At 36.0% G+C, this 16648-nt stretch overlaps 1 protein-coding gene across 1 annotated transcript; it reads left to right on the top strand.

Annotated features, from left to right (window-relative positions):
* Positions 1–15352: 15352 nt before the first annotated feature.
* LOC115294059 (olfactory receptor 2T27-like) lies at positions 15353–16409 on the top strand. Its single transcript, XM_029941761.1, has 2 exons — positions 15353–15369; positions 15491–16409. The coding sequence occupies exons 1-2, from the start codon at positions 15353–15355 to the stop codon at positions 16407–16409; spliced, it is 936 nt and encodes a 311-aa protein (XP_029797621.1).
* Positions 16410–16648: the final 239 nt, after the last annotated feature.

Here is a 16648-nt window from a genome sequence, read left to right as displayed (position 1 = left end):
AGTCAACAGAGATATAAGTAAGATGTCTGAACTAATATTTAAAACTATGCTTATAAGAATACTAGTTGGGGTTGAAGAAAGCATAGAAGACACTGGACAATCCACTTCTATAGAGATAAAACAACTAAAATCTAGTCTTCCCATAATTAAAATTGCTATAACCAAAATAAAATCTCTTCTGGATGCCATGACAACAAGAATGGATAAAGGAGAGAAGCAAATCAGTGACAGAGAAGGTAAAATTATGGAAAATAATACAGCTCAAAAAATAGAAAAATAAAGGCAAAAGATCACAACATGTGTCTTAGAGAACTTGGAGACTTATTAGAGAGGAATGTCATTTATAAGGTAGGAGTTCAGAAGATAAAGAGAGAGAAAAGGGAGCAGAAGATTTATTCAAACAAATTATAGCTGAAAACTTCCTTAATTTGGGGAAGGACACAGACATCAAAATCCAGGTAGCACAGAGAACTCCCATTAAATTCGTCAAAAAGCAACCTACACCAAGGCATTTCAGAGTCAAATTCACAGAATACACAACAGAGGAGGAGAGAATCATGAAAGAAGCAAGGAAAAAAAGAGTTTAACCTACAAGGTAAAATAGGTCAGGTTCACAGTTGCCCCAAAGAGTGACTTAGTCATAGATACGTTCTAAGAGGATTATGGCTTGAATGGAAAAAGAGACTAGACAGTCAGGAAAAGGGGCATTGAAAACTTAGAACTGAATGAAATAATAGGTTTGGAGAGATGTGTGTCTTACAAATACTTAGATTAACATCACCCCAGGAGATATTTCCATTGGCTGAGTAATATATCTTCCTCTTCTTTGCATTTGACATCCTGTTGGGAAGGGTCACTGTCATCAGTCTGAAGTTCGTTATTGATTTTGTGAGTCCCTCATGCCAACTCATAATGTGGTTTTATTAACTGAGCAGGTGCCGACACAGGACCTTGAGGAGAAAGCACAGCAGCAAAACCTTTCCCTCAGGTTAACAGTTGTATTAGACCCTTCCAGGTTGACGTCTCATTGAGCAATCTATGCCATACTTTGGGTTTGGGTAATTCCTGTTCCATTTGAAAATGAGCATTTTGAAATAAAATTTTCTATCTAATTGTAAATGATTTCTATATCTTTGATGAACTTGTTTTTTCCATGCCTTGTTTTCTTGAGTTTAATGACAATGGAGCTATTTGTTCTTTCTTCATTTTCAATGTGGGCCTTTAAGTTAATTATTTGTGTTTTCTTGCCTTTTAAATATTTCTTATGGCTTTATATTGATGTGTTTATATTTATGGGAGTAGTCACCTCTTCTATGCTTTTTGACTGGTTATGGTAAAGAAAAAGTCATCCAAAGTTAGTTTTGATAAAGTCAGGTAGGTGTGATGCTGCATCTTTGGTTCCTGGGAAGAAATCCTGCCATAGATTCTATGGAGCTCCATCAGCTAGAGCCAACTGCCAGAGTCCAGCTCCAGCAGGTCCAGGGCTCCCTGGACGATGGAGGTGTTGGCAAAAGGGAGTGAGAGAGCCTTGGCTTCTTTCTGATCACAGGCAGGCATCTCTGCCCTGACAGAGAGTCAGCTTTATTTATTGAAAAAATGTATGAGATACAAAACAGAAATGGCAATTGCCTTAGACAATGATTTCTGTTGACAAATTCTTTGATATGTAAACATTTCTCAGACAGATTGGTGGAAGACTCATACATAATCTTTATCAATAGTGATTGATGTAGGTGACTAGATTCTTATCACATGGGGAAGGAAGGTATCTTTAGCATTCAAATATGTTTTTAGCATAACAAAGGCAAGAGTTAGTTCTTTATGAGCTGAGGTCAATAGTCTGTTTTCCTGAGGGGAAGGAAAACAAGTTTCTCAGGAAATGTAATATTTGCTCCCATAATCACAAAAGAAGACATTTCTATAAATTTCTTCACAAGGTTCAATCAGCATATTTTTGGATAAGGGGGGTATGGCGCCTTGGGGGTTGGTGCTCAAGCAAAAATAACCGAGTGGGGTAAACATCAGTTGCCATCCAACAGTGGGAGCCCCCTACCTTGCAAACCCGCCTTACTTCAGAAAAGACTTCCAGCAGCCAACCTTCACAAAAACTATGGGTTACTCTGTCCAGGGATGTGGCTATCCTGCATGTGGCAATGGCCGCTAGTTCTATCGGGATCATCGGAAACTAAGGCTACTGGTAGTACTTTTTTGTTTACTTTTCCCAATGGAGGAAGATTTAGCCTAAGAGGTGCTTCATGATGGCTGGTCTGGGGAGCTGGCACTTAGAGCTGTAGCGGAGTTGAAGTCTTGAGATCAGGTACATGGAGAACTACCATAGCACTTATCTAATGTGACACAGGCGTCCTTGAAGAGGCAGTAGCACTGGTATCTAAGATACAAACATGCACAGATGTACATGTGTATTCATGTAATGTGTATTCAGTCATTAAAATGTCTTAAAGACTATAAAATAATCAAAATTCCTGATGCTAATTAATATTGAATATACTGTTAAAGAATAAAACATAAACTATTTTAGTAGATTAAAAAAAAAACACACACAAGTAACTGAGTAGGCCTTGATAGGCTGTCTCTCCACAGCCTGTTGGTTTGTGAACAGGGCTGGGATCTCCCTAAGTCCTCAGTGCCCGGGGTTTGGTGTAGAATCTCTGCTCAGACCAAACACTGCCACTTTATGATAGTCTTTCCAGTTCCTCGTTAAGGGACAAGGTATCCAATGTAGCGTCCTGGAGGAATCTTCTCCCAGGATATAATTAGAGTTTTTCAAATCTACTAGTACATGCTTAGACTTTTTAATTTTTAATTTTTTTATTATTATTATTTTTTTTGGTCAGCACTTCTATTATTTCCCCAGAGGTCTAATGTATAATTTCCTGCTTCTTAGCCATTAATCCTATACAACCATTAAACAAGTATTGGTTTTTTTTCGAACATCTCTTATTTTCCTCTCACTTTGTATTTCCAGAATTAACACTCTTAACCTATTTCCCCTGTCTAGAATTTTCTCCTTGACCTTCTCTTCTTAGCTAAGTTTTTCCTTTTCTTCAAGGTCAGTTTTAAGTCTGACCTCCCTCATAAAGTCTTATTTTATGTCCACAATGGATATCAGCATATTTTTCCTAGGTAATTATGACATCACTCTTTTCATTTATTACCTACAATGTACTGTTACTGACCTTTTAATACGCTCTTACAGTTAATAACAAGATTTTAAACTATGGAAAGCCTAGAATTTTGCCTCAGTTTTCTTTTTGTTTCCTATTCCTGGTACATTATCTTATTCTTAGTATGCAGTGACTTGGCACTACTAAGTAAATTACATTTCATTAAAATCAATAAGTGCTATATACTATATGCTAGAAATTAAAATTGGAAAAATGAATTCACTAAACCTTCTTAAAATGAAGGAAACTGGTTAATAAAGAGATTATGATATGGAAAGTGAGTATTGCAATAAAAGTAGGATATTACTACATCAGCCTATAGATAGAAGAATTAGTTTGTCTACATGGAGAGTTGGTGGGTGATCAAAAATGATTTAATAGGACTAATAACATCTGAGTTGGGTCCTATAGGGCGAGTAGTAGTAAATGAAAATAAAGAAAGATGGAAATTGAAGTCTAAATTGCTATATATGATGTCAAAGAAAATGGACTGATGTGGCTTTATGGGAAAATTTAAGCGTCCATACTTTTTTTAGATACAGAAGCTGTGGGATGGATCAGGAATGATGTTGTAACCTGAAGAAAGGTCCAAATGTACACCAAACATAACACCAAATTATATAGGCACTAAACTACTGCACCCCAAGCCCCTACCCAGGGAAAGAGCTTTGATGATTAATAGACATTGTTTTATAAAGTAAAGCTATTAGAATGAGCAACCATGTATAACTGGCCACATTATTGAAGTCAGAGTCATCAAGGGCCTTGAAGAATAAAACGGAATGAGACGGACACCTGTGTGGCTCAGTCGGTTAAGTGGTCAACTTAGGCTGAGGTCATGATCTCACATCTTGTTTTTGAGCCCTTCATCAGGCTCTATGCAGACCAAGCCTAGATCCTCTGTGTCTCCCTCTCTCTCTGCCCCTCCCCTGCTCGTGCTCTGTCTCTCAAAAAATAAATAAGTGTTAAAAATCATTTTTTAAAGGATTGTGAGGATATTTTGTGTTTAGAAAAAACCCTACAGTCATCTTTGCTTTTGGTAATAATGGCCATATTTGAGATTCAATTAAGTACTTTTTGCTACCCACCCTATCAGTCTACTTTTTAATGTTTTCCTCTTACAAATGGATCCAAATAGATCTCTGATTCTAAGGAAAATCGAACTGATTCATCAAACTAGATACTTTCACAACATTAGTTATATTTTAAAATAAAGATTTTATTTTTTTGAACAGTTCTAGATTTAGAGAGCAGTTGACAAATAGTACAGATTTTATATAAATCCTTCATTCAGTTTTCTGTATGTTAACCTCACACACGACTATGGAACCAACATTAGTTCTTTAGTAAAACTAGGGAATCAATATGTGCACATTAATATTAACTAAATTTATTGTTTATTCAGATTACACTCATTTTTCCTAATGCCTTTCTCTTCTTTCAGAGTTTTTTTCAGGACATCACATTATATTTAGTCAACATGTCTCCTTAGGCTTCTCTGGGCTGAGAGAGTTACTCAGACTTTGTTTTTAATGTCCTTGACCATTTTGAGGAGTACTGACAGGTGTTTGTAGTATATATCTCTCTATTATATTTTGCCTGATGTTTTTCTCCTCACTAGACAAGGGTTATAGGTTTTGGGAAAGAAGAATGCAGATGTAAAGTGCCCTTATTTATCATGTCATGTTAGGGGTACATTATGTCTACATGACTTGTCACTGATGATGTAATTTTGGTCACTTGGCTGATAGTGTTTGTTAGATTTCTCCACTGTAAATCTACTCCCCCTCCCCTGCTATATGTCCTACTCTTTGAAAACAAGGCACTAAGTGCAGCTCACATTTAACGTGGGGGGAAGGCTAATTTTCAGCTTTTTGAGGGGTGCACTATCTACATTAATTATTTGGACTCATCCTATATAAGAGCTTGGTTTTCCTTCCTTCCTTCTTCCCTTCCTTCCTTCCTTCCTTCCCTCCCTCATTCTTTACTTCTTTCTTTCCTTCCTTCTCTCCTTTTCTTTCTTCTTTTTTCTTCCTTCCTTTTCATAGTGACTCATTTATATCACTATGGAGTCACAGACTTTATACTGTGAAAAAATAAATCATATTTTTACTTCCCCTTTTCTGAAAGAAAAAAACACCAATGGTATGTTTACCCCTTAAGTACCCTTTTTCACTTTCATTTTTAAGATATAGATTTACATTCTGTTATGGAAAATAACACAGAATGATCCTATTTATGCTCCACACACTTTCCCCCAAATATAATCAGGAACTGATGTGATCCACTGACCTTATTCATATTTTGCTGGTTTTATATCCACTCATTTTTATGTTTGTATATTATATGCAAATTTTCCCCAGTGTAACCTTGTGTGACCACCAACAGAGGCAAGATACAGAATGATTTCATAACAGGGATCCCTCATGCTACATTTTTATAGTAAAAGCCATCTTATTCTCACCTCTTCTGTAGCCCCTGGCCTACTAGTCTGTTTTCCATCTCTGTAGTTTTGTTATTTCAGTAATGTTATATGCATTGGGTAATACATTACATGACTCTGATATTTGCTTTTTTTCGTGCAGTATTATTCCTTTGTATACAAATTGTACATTGTATTGGTCACTGATTTTGCTAAGTAGTAATCCATGCTATGAATGTATCAAAGTTTAGTATTCACCTGTTGAAGAATATTTACGTTAGTTTTGGCCATTACAGTGAAAGTTATTCTGAGTATGTATAGGTTTTTTGTGTAAACATAAGATTTTATTCTCTGAGATACATACTCAAGAGTGCAATGGAAGGAAGTTTCAGAATGGCCATACCATTTTATATTCCTCAAACCAGTGTTTTAGACATCTGAAATTTCTACCATCTTTCCGGAATTTTTCGTCACTATTAATTCTTTTAGTTCTAATTGTAAGTGTGCAGTGATATCTTGTGGTTTTATTTTTTATTTTTTTTAAATGTTTTTATTTATTTTCAGACAGAGAGAGACAGAGAATGAGCAGAGGAGGGGCAGAGAGAGAGAGGGAGACACAGAATCAGAAGCAGGCTCCAGCCTTTGAGCTGTCAGCACAGAGCCCGATGCGGGGCTCAAACCCACGAACATGAGATCATGACCTGAGCTGAAGTCGGAGGCTTAGCCAACTGAGCCACCCAGGCACCCCAATATCTTGTGGTTTTAATTTACATTTATCTAATGTCTAATGGTGTTGAACATCTTTTAATGTGTTTGTTTGCCATCTATGAGGCTTCTTTAGTAAAATGCCTGTTCATGTCTTTTGCTTATTTTCTAATTAGATTTTTACTATTTAATTAACAGCCTCTTATATATAGGTCGATTGGATAGCTCAGTCTGTTAAGCATTAGACTCTTAATTTCAGCTCAGATGATTTCATGGTTGTGAGAGCAAGCCTGGCATGGAGTTCCCCCAGGGCATGAAACCTATTTAAGATTCTCTCTGTCCTTCCTCCTTAGTCCGTTCCCCCACTTACACCCTATTTTTCTCCTTAAGAAAAATAAAGTCTGTTATATATTTTTGGTATAGTCCTTTGTCAGATACATAGTTTTCACATATTTTCACCCATTCTGTAGCTGTGGTTTACTCCTCATAATAGGGTCTCTTTTATTGTAGTAAGAACACATTCCTAAATCTACACTCTCAAAAAATTTTAAGTGCAAAATACAACATTGTTAACTTCAGGCATACCTTGCACAGCAAATACCTAGTTCATCTTGTGTTAGTGAAACTTTGTATCTATTGAAGAGCAACCATGCTCCCTTCCTCCGGCCACTGACAACCACAATTCTGCTTTCTGTCACATGAGTTTGACTAATTTAGATACTGCATATAATTGGAATTACACAGTATTTGTTGTCAGTGGGTTATTTCATTTTGCATATGCTCTCCAGTTTCATACATATTGTCACATATGAAGAAATATTCTTGTTATTTTCTTTTTCCATTTGTCTGTTGATGTACATTTAGGTTGTTTTCACTTCTTAGAACCATGAAAAATTCCACCTTCCACAATTGTTTATTTCTATAAGATCCTGATGTTAAATTGTTTTGCATAAATACACAGAAGTAGGACTGCTAATCATACGGTGATATTTTGAGGAATTTCCATAATATTTTACATGGAAGATGTGCCATTTTGTATTCCAATCAACAATATGCAAAGGTTTCAATTTATCCAAATCCTAAGATTTGTTATTTTCTGTTGTTGTTGTTGTTGTTGTTGTTGTTGTTGTTGTGTTGCTATTTTGGATACTGGCCACCATAACAGAGATAAGGTGATTTCCCTGATTATGAGCCTCAGAGAATGTTAAATATCTCCTCATATACCAGTTGCTATGTACTCCTAGAGAAATGTTTATTAAATTCTTTGCCCATTTTGAGGGCACCTGGGTAGAAGAGTTATTTAAACATCTGACTTCAGGGGCACCTGAGTGGCTCAGTCAGTTAAGCGTCCGGTTTAGGCTCAAATCATGATCTCACAGTTCGTGGGTTTAAGCCCCGCATCAGGTTCTGTGCTGACAGCTCTGAGCCTGGAGCCTGCTTCAGATTCTGTGTTTCCCTCTCTCTCTGACCCTCCCTTGTTCATGCTGTCTGTCTCTGTCTCTCAAAAAATAAATTACAAAAACAAAAAAGGGGTGCCTGGGTGGCTCAATTGGTTAAACATCTGACTTCAGCTCAGGTCATGATCTCATGGTTTGTGGGTTCGAGCTCCATGTCAGGTTCTGTGCTCATAGCTCAGAGCCTGGAGCCTGCTTCAGACTCTGTGTCTCCCTCTCTCTCTGACCCTCCCCTGTTTATGCTGTCTCTCTCTCTCTCAAAAAGAAATTTTTAAAAAAAGACATAAAATGTAAAAAAAAAAAAAAAAAAGAAACCTCTGACTTCAGTTCAGGTCATGATCCCATGGTTCATGATTTTGAGACCCGCACCAGGCTCTGTGCTGACAGCTTGGAGTCTGGAGCCTGCTTTAAATTTTGTGTCTCCCTGTATCTCTGCCCCTCCACCGCTCATGCTCTTTCTCATTCAAATAATAAATCAATATTAAAATTTTTTTTTAAAAATTCCTTGCCTATTTTTAAATTATGTGTTTGGGTTGTTTTCTTTTTTTCTTTTTTCATTTTTTTTGAAAAAAAAAAGCTTGTAGGGAAGAGCACTGGGTGTTCTATGGAAACCAACTTAGCAATAAACTATTAATAAAAATTAAAAAATAAAATAATGGATTATAAATATATATAAATGTGAGCCCTAAGATAAACTGTTAGAAGAAAATATAGGTAGGCAGGGATTTGTTTGACATTTGCCATATTAATTATTTTCCTAGCCATATCTCTTCTGGCAAAGGATGCAAAACAAAAATAAATTATTGAACTACATAAAAACAAAAAAGTTCTGTACTGCAAAGGAGACAAAATGCAAAAAGGAAGCCTATAATGAGAGAAGATATTTGCAAATCAGTTATCTGATAAAGGGTTAGTATTCACAAATATATAAAGAACTTCTAAAACTCAGCATCCAAAAAATGATTAATCCAATTTACAAATGAGCATAAGATATGAATAGACATTTCTCTGAACAAGACAGCAGATGGTCAATAGACACATGAAAATATGGGTCTCAAAATTATCAGGGAATTGCAAATCAAAACTACAATCACAACTGTCAGAATGGCTAAAACCAACAATACAAAAAATAATAGCTGTTGGTTAGGATGTGGAAAAAAAGGAATACTCATGCAGTGTTGGTGGGATTGCCAAGTGGTGTAGTCACTGTGAAAAAGAGAATGAAGTTTCCTTAAGAAGTGAAAAATAGAACTACCCTGTGATCGAGCAATTGCATCACTAGGTATTTACCCAAAGATTACAAAAATACAAATTCAAAGGGAATCATGCACATCGATATTTATAGCAGCATTGTGTACAATAGCCAAATCATAGAAACAGCCCAAGTGTCCGTTGACTGATGAATTGATAACTAAGATGTGATGCGCACACACACACACATACACACACACACACACATACACACACACACTTTGGAATATTACTTAGTCATAAAAAAAGAATAATATCTTGTCATTTGCAGCAATGTAGATAGAACTTGAAAGTGTTATTCTAAGTGAAATAAATCAGAGAAAGACAAATACCATATGATTATACTCATATGTGGAATTTAAGAAGCAAAACTAATGAGGAGAAGGAACAAAAAGAGGAGAGAGGCAAACCAAGAAACAGATTCTTAACTATAGATAACAAAGGAATGGTTATGAGAATGAAGGTGGGAGGGATTGGTTAAATAGGATATGGAATTAAACAATGCCCTTGAGATGAGCAGCAGGTGTTGTATGGAACTGTTGAGTCACTATATTGTCCACCAGAGATTAATATTACATTTTATATTAACTAACTGGAATTTAAATTAAAAAATTGTATAAGTCTTCCATTGAATCTATAGGTTTTTTTCTTTGGATAATATGGACATTTTAAGAGTGTCATTTCTTCCAATCCATGCTGTATTTATTTCTCCAATGTCTAATAATTTACCTGCTTGGTGAAATTTTATCCTAGGTATTTTCTTCCTTTTGATGCAATTGTAAATGGGATTTTCTCATTTTCTCTGATAGTTTGTTGTTAATGTATAGAAATGAAACAGATTTCTGTATATTGATTTTTTATTTTGCAATAATACTAAATTAATGTATATACTTCATAGGTTTTTTTGTAGAGTGTCATCTCTTAGGACAACTTGTTAATAAAAATTTATTCTTAGTAGTATTTATTGACTTGTACTTTTGTATCGTACTGACTTTTACAATTATAATAAAAGAAATATTGTGTCTACATAGTTAATTTCACAATGTAGTAAGGGAATCCGTAGGCCTTTTACTCATCTGCAAGGAAGAAATCCTTGATGATTAGAAAAGGCTTGGAGTCCCAAGGGAAGTGATATTCTATGCATTTTTGGGGTCCAGCGGGGGATAGTGGCTGCTTTCCTTTGGAGACATCTGAGAATGTTCTGACAATTAAGGCAAGTAGAAGGTACTGCTGATTGAAGTGAAGAGACAGAACTCCCACAAGGCATTTGAAATGAGATGCAGTCACTACTTTACTTCTCCATGAATGTAGTTGACTTCCTTTGAGAAAATATTTAATTTGTTCTCCCTCAAACCCAGCTTACATGTAACTCTTATTTTAGAGTCACGCACTAGCCTCAGGGCTCAGCCTCTGAGCCAATGGAAGTAAAGATGTGCTGATCTCTGTCAATACCGCATTAAATATGTACATTTCTATTTCTTAGAGAGAGTCGCCGGTGCCTCTTTGTGAGGAATAATCACCATACATTGAAAAGAAGTTTGGAAACAAGCATATACATGGAGAACATTGGCTAGAATGAGCACCTAAGGTCGGTCATTTTCTTGGAATTTTCTAATTATTATAAGCATTCTATGATATGTGGAATTCCAATTATTTGATACAGATCATTGAATTGGGGTTTGGAGACAGAAGAAAAATATGTGAATTTCTGCAACAATAATAAATTACCTTGCACTTTATTTCCAGCCTTTCCTCTAAGTAGCTATAGTTTTGCCAAAATAAAAATCTCTTCTATTATTTATCTGTTAGTATATTTTCAGAATTAATGACCTAAATAAGCGTGAAGACCATATATTTTATATCATTCCCATGCTTAATTTTTCAGCACAACAGCCAATGAATCATGTGTGGACACTTTTACATAACAAATGAACAGTGGGCCATACTTACGATGTTTCCATACTTCTCACTGTTCTTGAGAATAGAAATGAAACATGGAGGGTGCTTGAGTGGCTCAGTCAGTTAAGTGTATGACTCTTGATTTGAGCTCAGGTCATGATCTCATGATTCGTGAGTTTGAGCCCTATGTTCAGCTCTTTGCTGGCAGTGTGAAACCTGCTTGGCATTCGCTCTCTTTCCTCCCTCTCTTTCTGCCACTCCTTACTGATGCGCGCTCTCTCTCTCGCTCTCGCTCTCTCTCTCTCTCTCTCTCTCTCTCAAAATAAATAAATAAATAAACTTAAGAAAATAGATGCAACATGGAATCAAGACATAGAACAGACTAGGGACTCAGAATATGTCACATACTGGGCAAATCTGTGAGTCTTTCATAAGTTTCCTTATCTGAAAAGTAGAGATAATATTTTCTTCATGGAGGTGTGGTTTACTCATTCTTTAGTCATTTAGTAGTAACTTCTATGTTCTGAAAGTGATTCTAAGCATAAAGATTATCAAGATAAATAAGATAAAGTCACAACTCTCAGGAAACTTGTGGGCTAGAACTGTAGACAGATGCGAAGTAGAAATAAAAATTCAAAGAGGTGATAACAATGAAACATTACAAAGAACTCCTTGAAAGTTAACTTATAAATATTAAAGAACTAATGATTCCTTACATTGTCACAATCATGTGTTTCTTCAATCACGTATTAAGGCCCCTTATCAACACTTCTGCAGCCTCTCCATCTTTTTTACATTTATTCATTTTTTTGAAAGAGAGATAGAGCAGGAGAGGGCAGAGAGAGAGGGAGAAAGAGAATTCCAGGAAGGCTGTCAGTGCAGAGACTGACGTGGGGCTTTTTCTCATGAACCGTGAGATAGTAGCCTGAGTCAAAATCAAGATTCTGGTGCTTTACTGACAGGCGCCTGGCCTTTCCAATTTTATTTCTGACTCACTTTAGTGCCTTTTCAGTATGCACGATCCCCTCATTCCTCTGCCGACCACACTATATAATTGCTGTTTTTAATGAGCCTATAGCAAGTTTGTATTTTGTTGGACTTTGATTTCCCATGCCATTCTGTTAGGCAGGCAAATGGCTCTATTCATTGTGAGCCTTTTTGAACAAAATTTATAAAAAGAAAATCATATCTGAGCTCCATGTTATTTTATTTTTACTTTTTTAAAATTTAAATTCAAGTTAGTTAACATATACTGTAGAAGTTGTTTTATAAGTAGAATTGACTAATTTATCACATATTTAATACTCAGTGTTCATCCCAATAAGTGCCCTCCATAATCCTCATCACCCATTTGGCCATCCTTCTGCACTTACTCCTACAATAAGTCTCATTTTTTTCTCTGTGTTTATGGTTTGCCTCCCTCTCTGTTATAATTTTATTTTTCATTCCCTTTCCCTATGTTCATTGGATGTATTTCTTCAACTCTACATATAAGTGAAATCATGATATTTATCTTTCTCTGACTGACTTATTTCATTTAGCATAAATCACTCTAGTTCCATCTACCTTGTTGCAAATGGCAATATTTAATTCTTTTTATTGCTAAGTTTATATATATATGTGTATATATATACATATATATATATACACATATATATCTTCCTTATGCATTCATCATTCAATGGAATTTGGGCTCTTTTCATAATGTTGCTATTTTTGTTAGTGCTTCTATAAACATTGGAGTGCATGTGCCCTGTTGAATTAACATTTTTGTACACTTTGGGGAAATACCTAGTAATGCAATTGCTAGATCATAGGGTAGTTCTACTTTAAGAGGAACCGCCATACTGTTTTCCAGGTTGCCTGCATCAGTTTGCATTCCCACCAACAGAGCAAAAGGGTTCACCTTTCTCTGCATCCTCAACAACATCTGTTGTTTCCTGAGCCATTCATTTTAGCCATTCTGACAAGTGTGAGGCAGCATCTCATTGTGGTTTTGATTTGTATTTCCTTGATTATGAGTGATAGTGAGCATCTTTTCATATGTCTGTTGCTATCTGGATGTCGTTTTTGGAAAAAGTGGCTTTTCATGTCTACTGCCCATTTTTTAACTGAGTTGCTTGGTTTTGTGGGTGTTGAGTTTGATAAAGTCTTGATAGATTTTGGATATCAACCCTTTATTCCATATGTCATATGCAAGCACAGAGGAGTTAAGACGGCAGAGTATTATGGGAACCCTGAGCTTTCCTCTTTCCTGAAATACAGGTAGATCAGCATCAAATCATTTTGAACACATATGGAATTGATCTGAGCATTAATACAACAATCTGCATAATTTGAACGAGATATCTTGGCAGAAAGCAAATTTTTAATTCCATTTCTTTTATTTTATTATTTTAAAAAGTTAATTTTGAATTTTTGAACCTTTTTATTTTCTTTTTTTCTCTTCTATCTAAACATTTCTAGGATCTCACTTCCTTTATTTGATTTCTTGTTTTGTTTTTAATTTTGTAATTTAACTTTTAATTTTATTTTTTCTTCCTTTAAAATGACGAGACAGGAATTCATCCCAAAAGAAAAAACAAACTTGAAGAAATGGCAACCAGAAATTTAGTCAACAGATGTATAAGTAAGATGTCCTAACTAGTATTTAAAACCAAGATTATAAGAATACTAGTTGGGTTTGTAAAAAAGCATAGAAGACATGGAAAATCCCTTTCTGTAGAGTCAAAAAAACTAAAATCTAGTCTTGCCATAAGTAAAAATGTAATAACCAAGATTAATATCTAATGCAAATATCACTATATATGACTTAGACAACTCAGAGACTTTAAAGAGGAATTCTATTCTTATCATAGGAGTCCATATGATGAAGAGAGAGAAAAGAGAGCAGAAGATTCATTTGAACAAATTATTGTTGAAAACTCCCTAAATTAGGGGAAGGACAAAGACATCAAAATATAGGTAGCACAGAAAACTCCCATTAAATTCTACCAAAAGCAACCATCCCCAAGATATTTCAGAGTCAGATTCACAGAATACATGGTCAAGGAAAGAATCATGAAAGCAGCAATGGAAAAAAAGTCCCTAACCTACAACAGAGAACAGATCAGGTTCACAGTAGGCCCAAAGAGCGACTTGATCATAGATATGTTTTTTTAACTTTTTTATTTAATTCGTTTTTTGAGAAATGGAGAGAAGCAGAGCATGAATGGGGGTGGGGAAAAGAGAGGGAGACACAGAATCTGGAGCAAGCTCCAGGTTCCAAACTGTCAGCACAGAGCTCGATGTGGGGCTTGGCGCACAGACCGTGAAATCATGACTTGAGCCAAAGTCAGCCTTTTAACCAACTGAACCACCCAGGTGCTCCGATCATAGATATATTTTAAGAAGATTATGGTTTGAAGGGAAAAAGAGACTAGAAAGTCAGGAAAAGGGGCATTGAAAACTTAGAATTGAGTGAAAGAATAGGGTTGTAAAGGAAGGAGATGTGTGTCTTCCAAATACTTTAATATTCCTAGGACAAGTAACTAATTAAATATAGAAAACAAGGAAATCAAAAGTGGCTTCAAGGATTAAGCCTTAATGTTAGTGATAATGGAGTGGAAATGGCAGAAATAATCAATAGAGAGATATGGAAGTTGAGATCACTTTTGGCATGATAAATGGAAAATGTTGTCAGGGTATCTGGTAAATGTGTTTAAAAAGTTGTTGGAGATACAGAAATGAGCTCAGAAGAGGGAGATAGATTAAAAGTTTTTCCAAAAGTTTGAATCCCTTAAGATCAGAATGAATTTTATCTATGCAGTCATACAAAATTCTGTTCTTAGAAGGGTCTTGTGCATGATTTCTTGCTTTGATGTTGCTGTTTTTAAATTCTTAAAAATTTTGAACTTGCAAAATATGAAGTTAATTTTGCAATGGCTATAAAATATTGAGAGGGGAGATACATTACACAGAGCAGAAGATCCGTATAAGATTCTTGGGGACATGGTTTCTTTGACAATTCAAAACTAAAATGAGACCAAAAACTATGAAGAATCATTGTTTCAGGAAATTCTAAATAATAAATAATTTCAATTGTTGCATGAGTACTACAATAATGTAGATGTGACACAGTTTTATATAGCATACTAAAATAATTACATATAATGTTTATCAAACAATAAGTTTAAATGTGAAAACCCCAAGATGTTTAATTGATTTTACCAGTTTATTATAAAATGATATAATAAAGGATATGATATAATAAAGGATACATACTAACATTAGATGGAAGAGTTGTGTAGGTCAAGGCATATGGGAAAGAACACAGCGGTTCCATGCTCTCTCCAAGCACTGTGCCACTCTCCTTAATTTTCCACATATTCTCCAACCTAGAAGTTTCTCAAGATGTTTTAAATACTATTTGCATCTTTGGAGAGGTAGAAGAAATAATGGATAGGAAAAACAAAGTATAAAATCAAAAGCTCATACATAACAAGGCATAAGATTTAACAGGTGGCCTATGCTTTCCTCTTGCCACACAACAGCTGTCACTGATGAGGCCGAGATATGGCAACAATAAATGACACATCCACTACAGATTTCATCCTCTTGGGCCTCTTCCCTGAGTTCCAGTACGTCAGCCTCCTGGTCTACCTCATCCTTCTGGTCTACTTCATCACCCTCACAGGGAACTCCATTCTCATCTTTCTGATCTGGGTGGACTCCCACCTCCACACCCCTATGTACTTCTTGCTCAGTCAGCTTTCCATCATTGATTTGTTCTATATTTCCAGCTCGGTTCCTAAGATGGTTATCAACCATTCCTTAGGGAAGCACAGCATCTCTCGCATTGGCTGTGGAGTACAAATGTTCTTCTGCCTAACACTAGGTGGCGCTGAGTGTCTCCTCCTGACCTTTATGTCCTATGACCGATTTGTGGCTGTTTGTAACCCCCTTCGCTACACAATTATTATAGACTCTAAGGTCTGCTTGGTAATGACCGCGTCATCATGGACGGGGGCTGCTTTAAATTCACTCCTTCAGACTACCTACACCATGCGTTTCCCTGTCTGTGGTCTGAAGAAGATAAATCATTTCTTCTGTGAGGTACCCGCCATTCTGAAGTTATCCTGTGAAGATACTTCCCAGTATGAGATGGTGTTGTTTGTGGCAAGTATCATATTTATACTCATCCCCTTCAGCCTAATAGTGACCTCCTATGTTCGAATTTTCCTCACTGTTCTCAGAATACACCCTTCTGAGGGGAGAAAAAAATCCTTATCCACATGTTCTTCTCACCTGATTGTAGTGAGTCTCTACCTGGGGCCAGGGATTGTGGTGTACATGACACCTAGCTCCTCCCACACCCCAGCCCTGGACCAAGGTCTCTCCATCTTCTACACGATTCTCACCCCAATGCTGAACCCCCTAATTTATAGCCTTAGAAACAAGGAGGTTGTGAGAGCTATAAAGAAGGTCTTGGGAAAGTATCTAATACCAACATAGTTTAAGAAATATCACTTCTATAATTTATATCTAAAACCAGTTCCGGTGCGGAAGTCAAAGTCCCCAGTTTGAATCTTTCTTCAGCTGCACAGATGTCTTCTTAGGAATATGGATTATCTAGAGACCAGACATTAGACCTTGACTCATCCGACTGTGTTTGAAACAAAACAACTGAGTTCAGTAAAGAAATGCACTAACAAATATTTGAATAAAAGGGATTTGTTAGCAATTAGATGGAA

Source organism: Suricata suricatta, chromosome 6 (assembly GCF_006229205.1).
Source record: "Suricata suricatta isolate VVHF042 chromosome 6, meerkat_22Aug2017_6uvM2_HiC, whole genome shotgun sequence".
NCBI lineage: Eukaryota > Metazoa > Chordata > Mammalia > Carnivora > Herpestidae > Suricata > Suricata suricatta.
The sequence above is the reverse complement of the archived record's forward strand: the minus strand, read 5'-3'. Positions and strand labels throughout refer to the sequence as shown.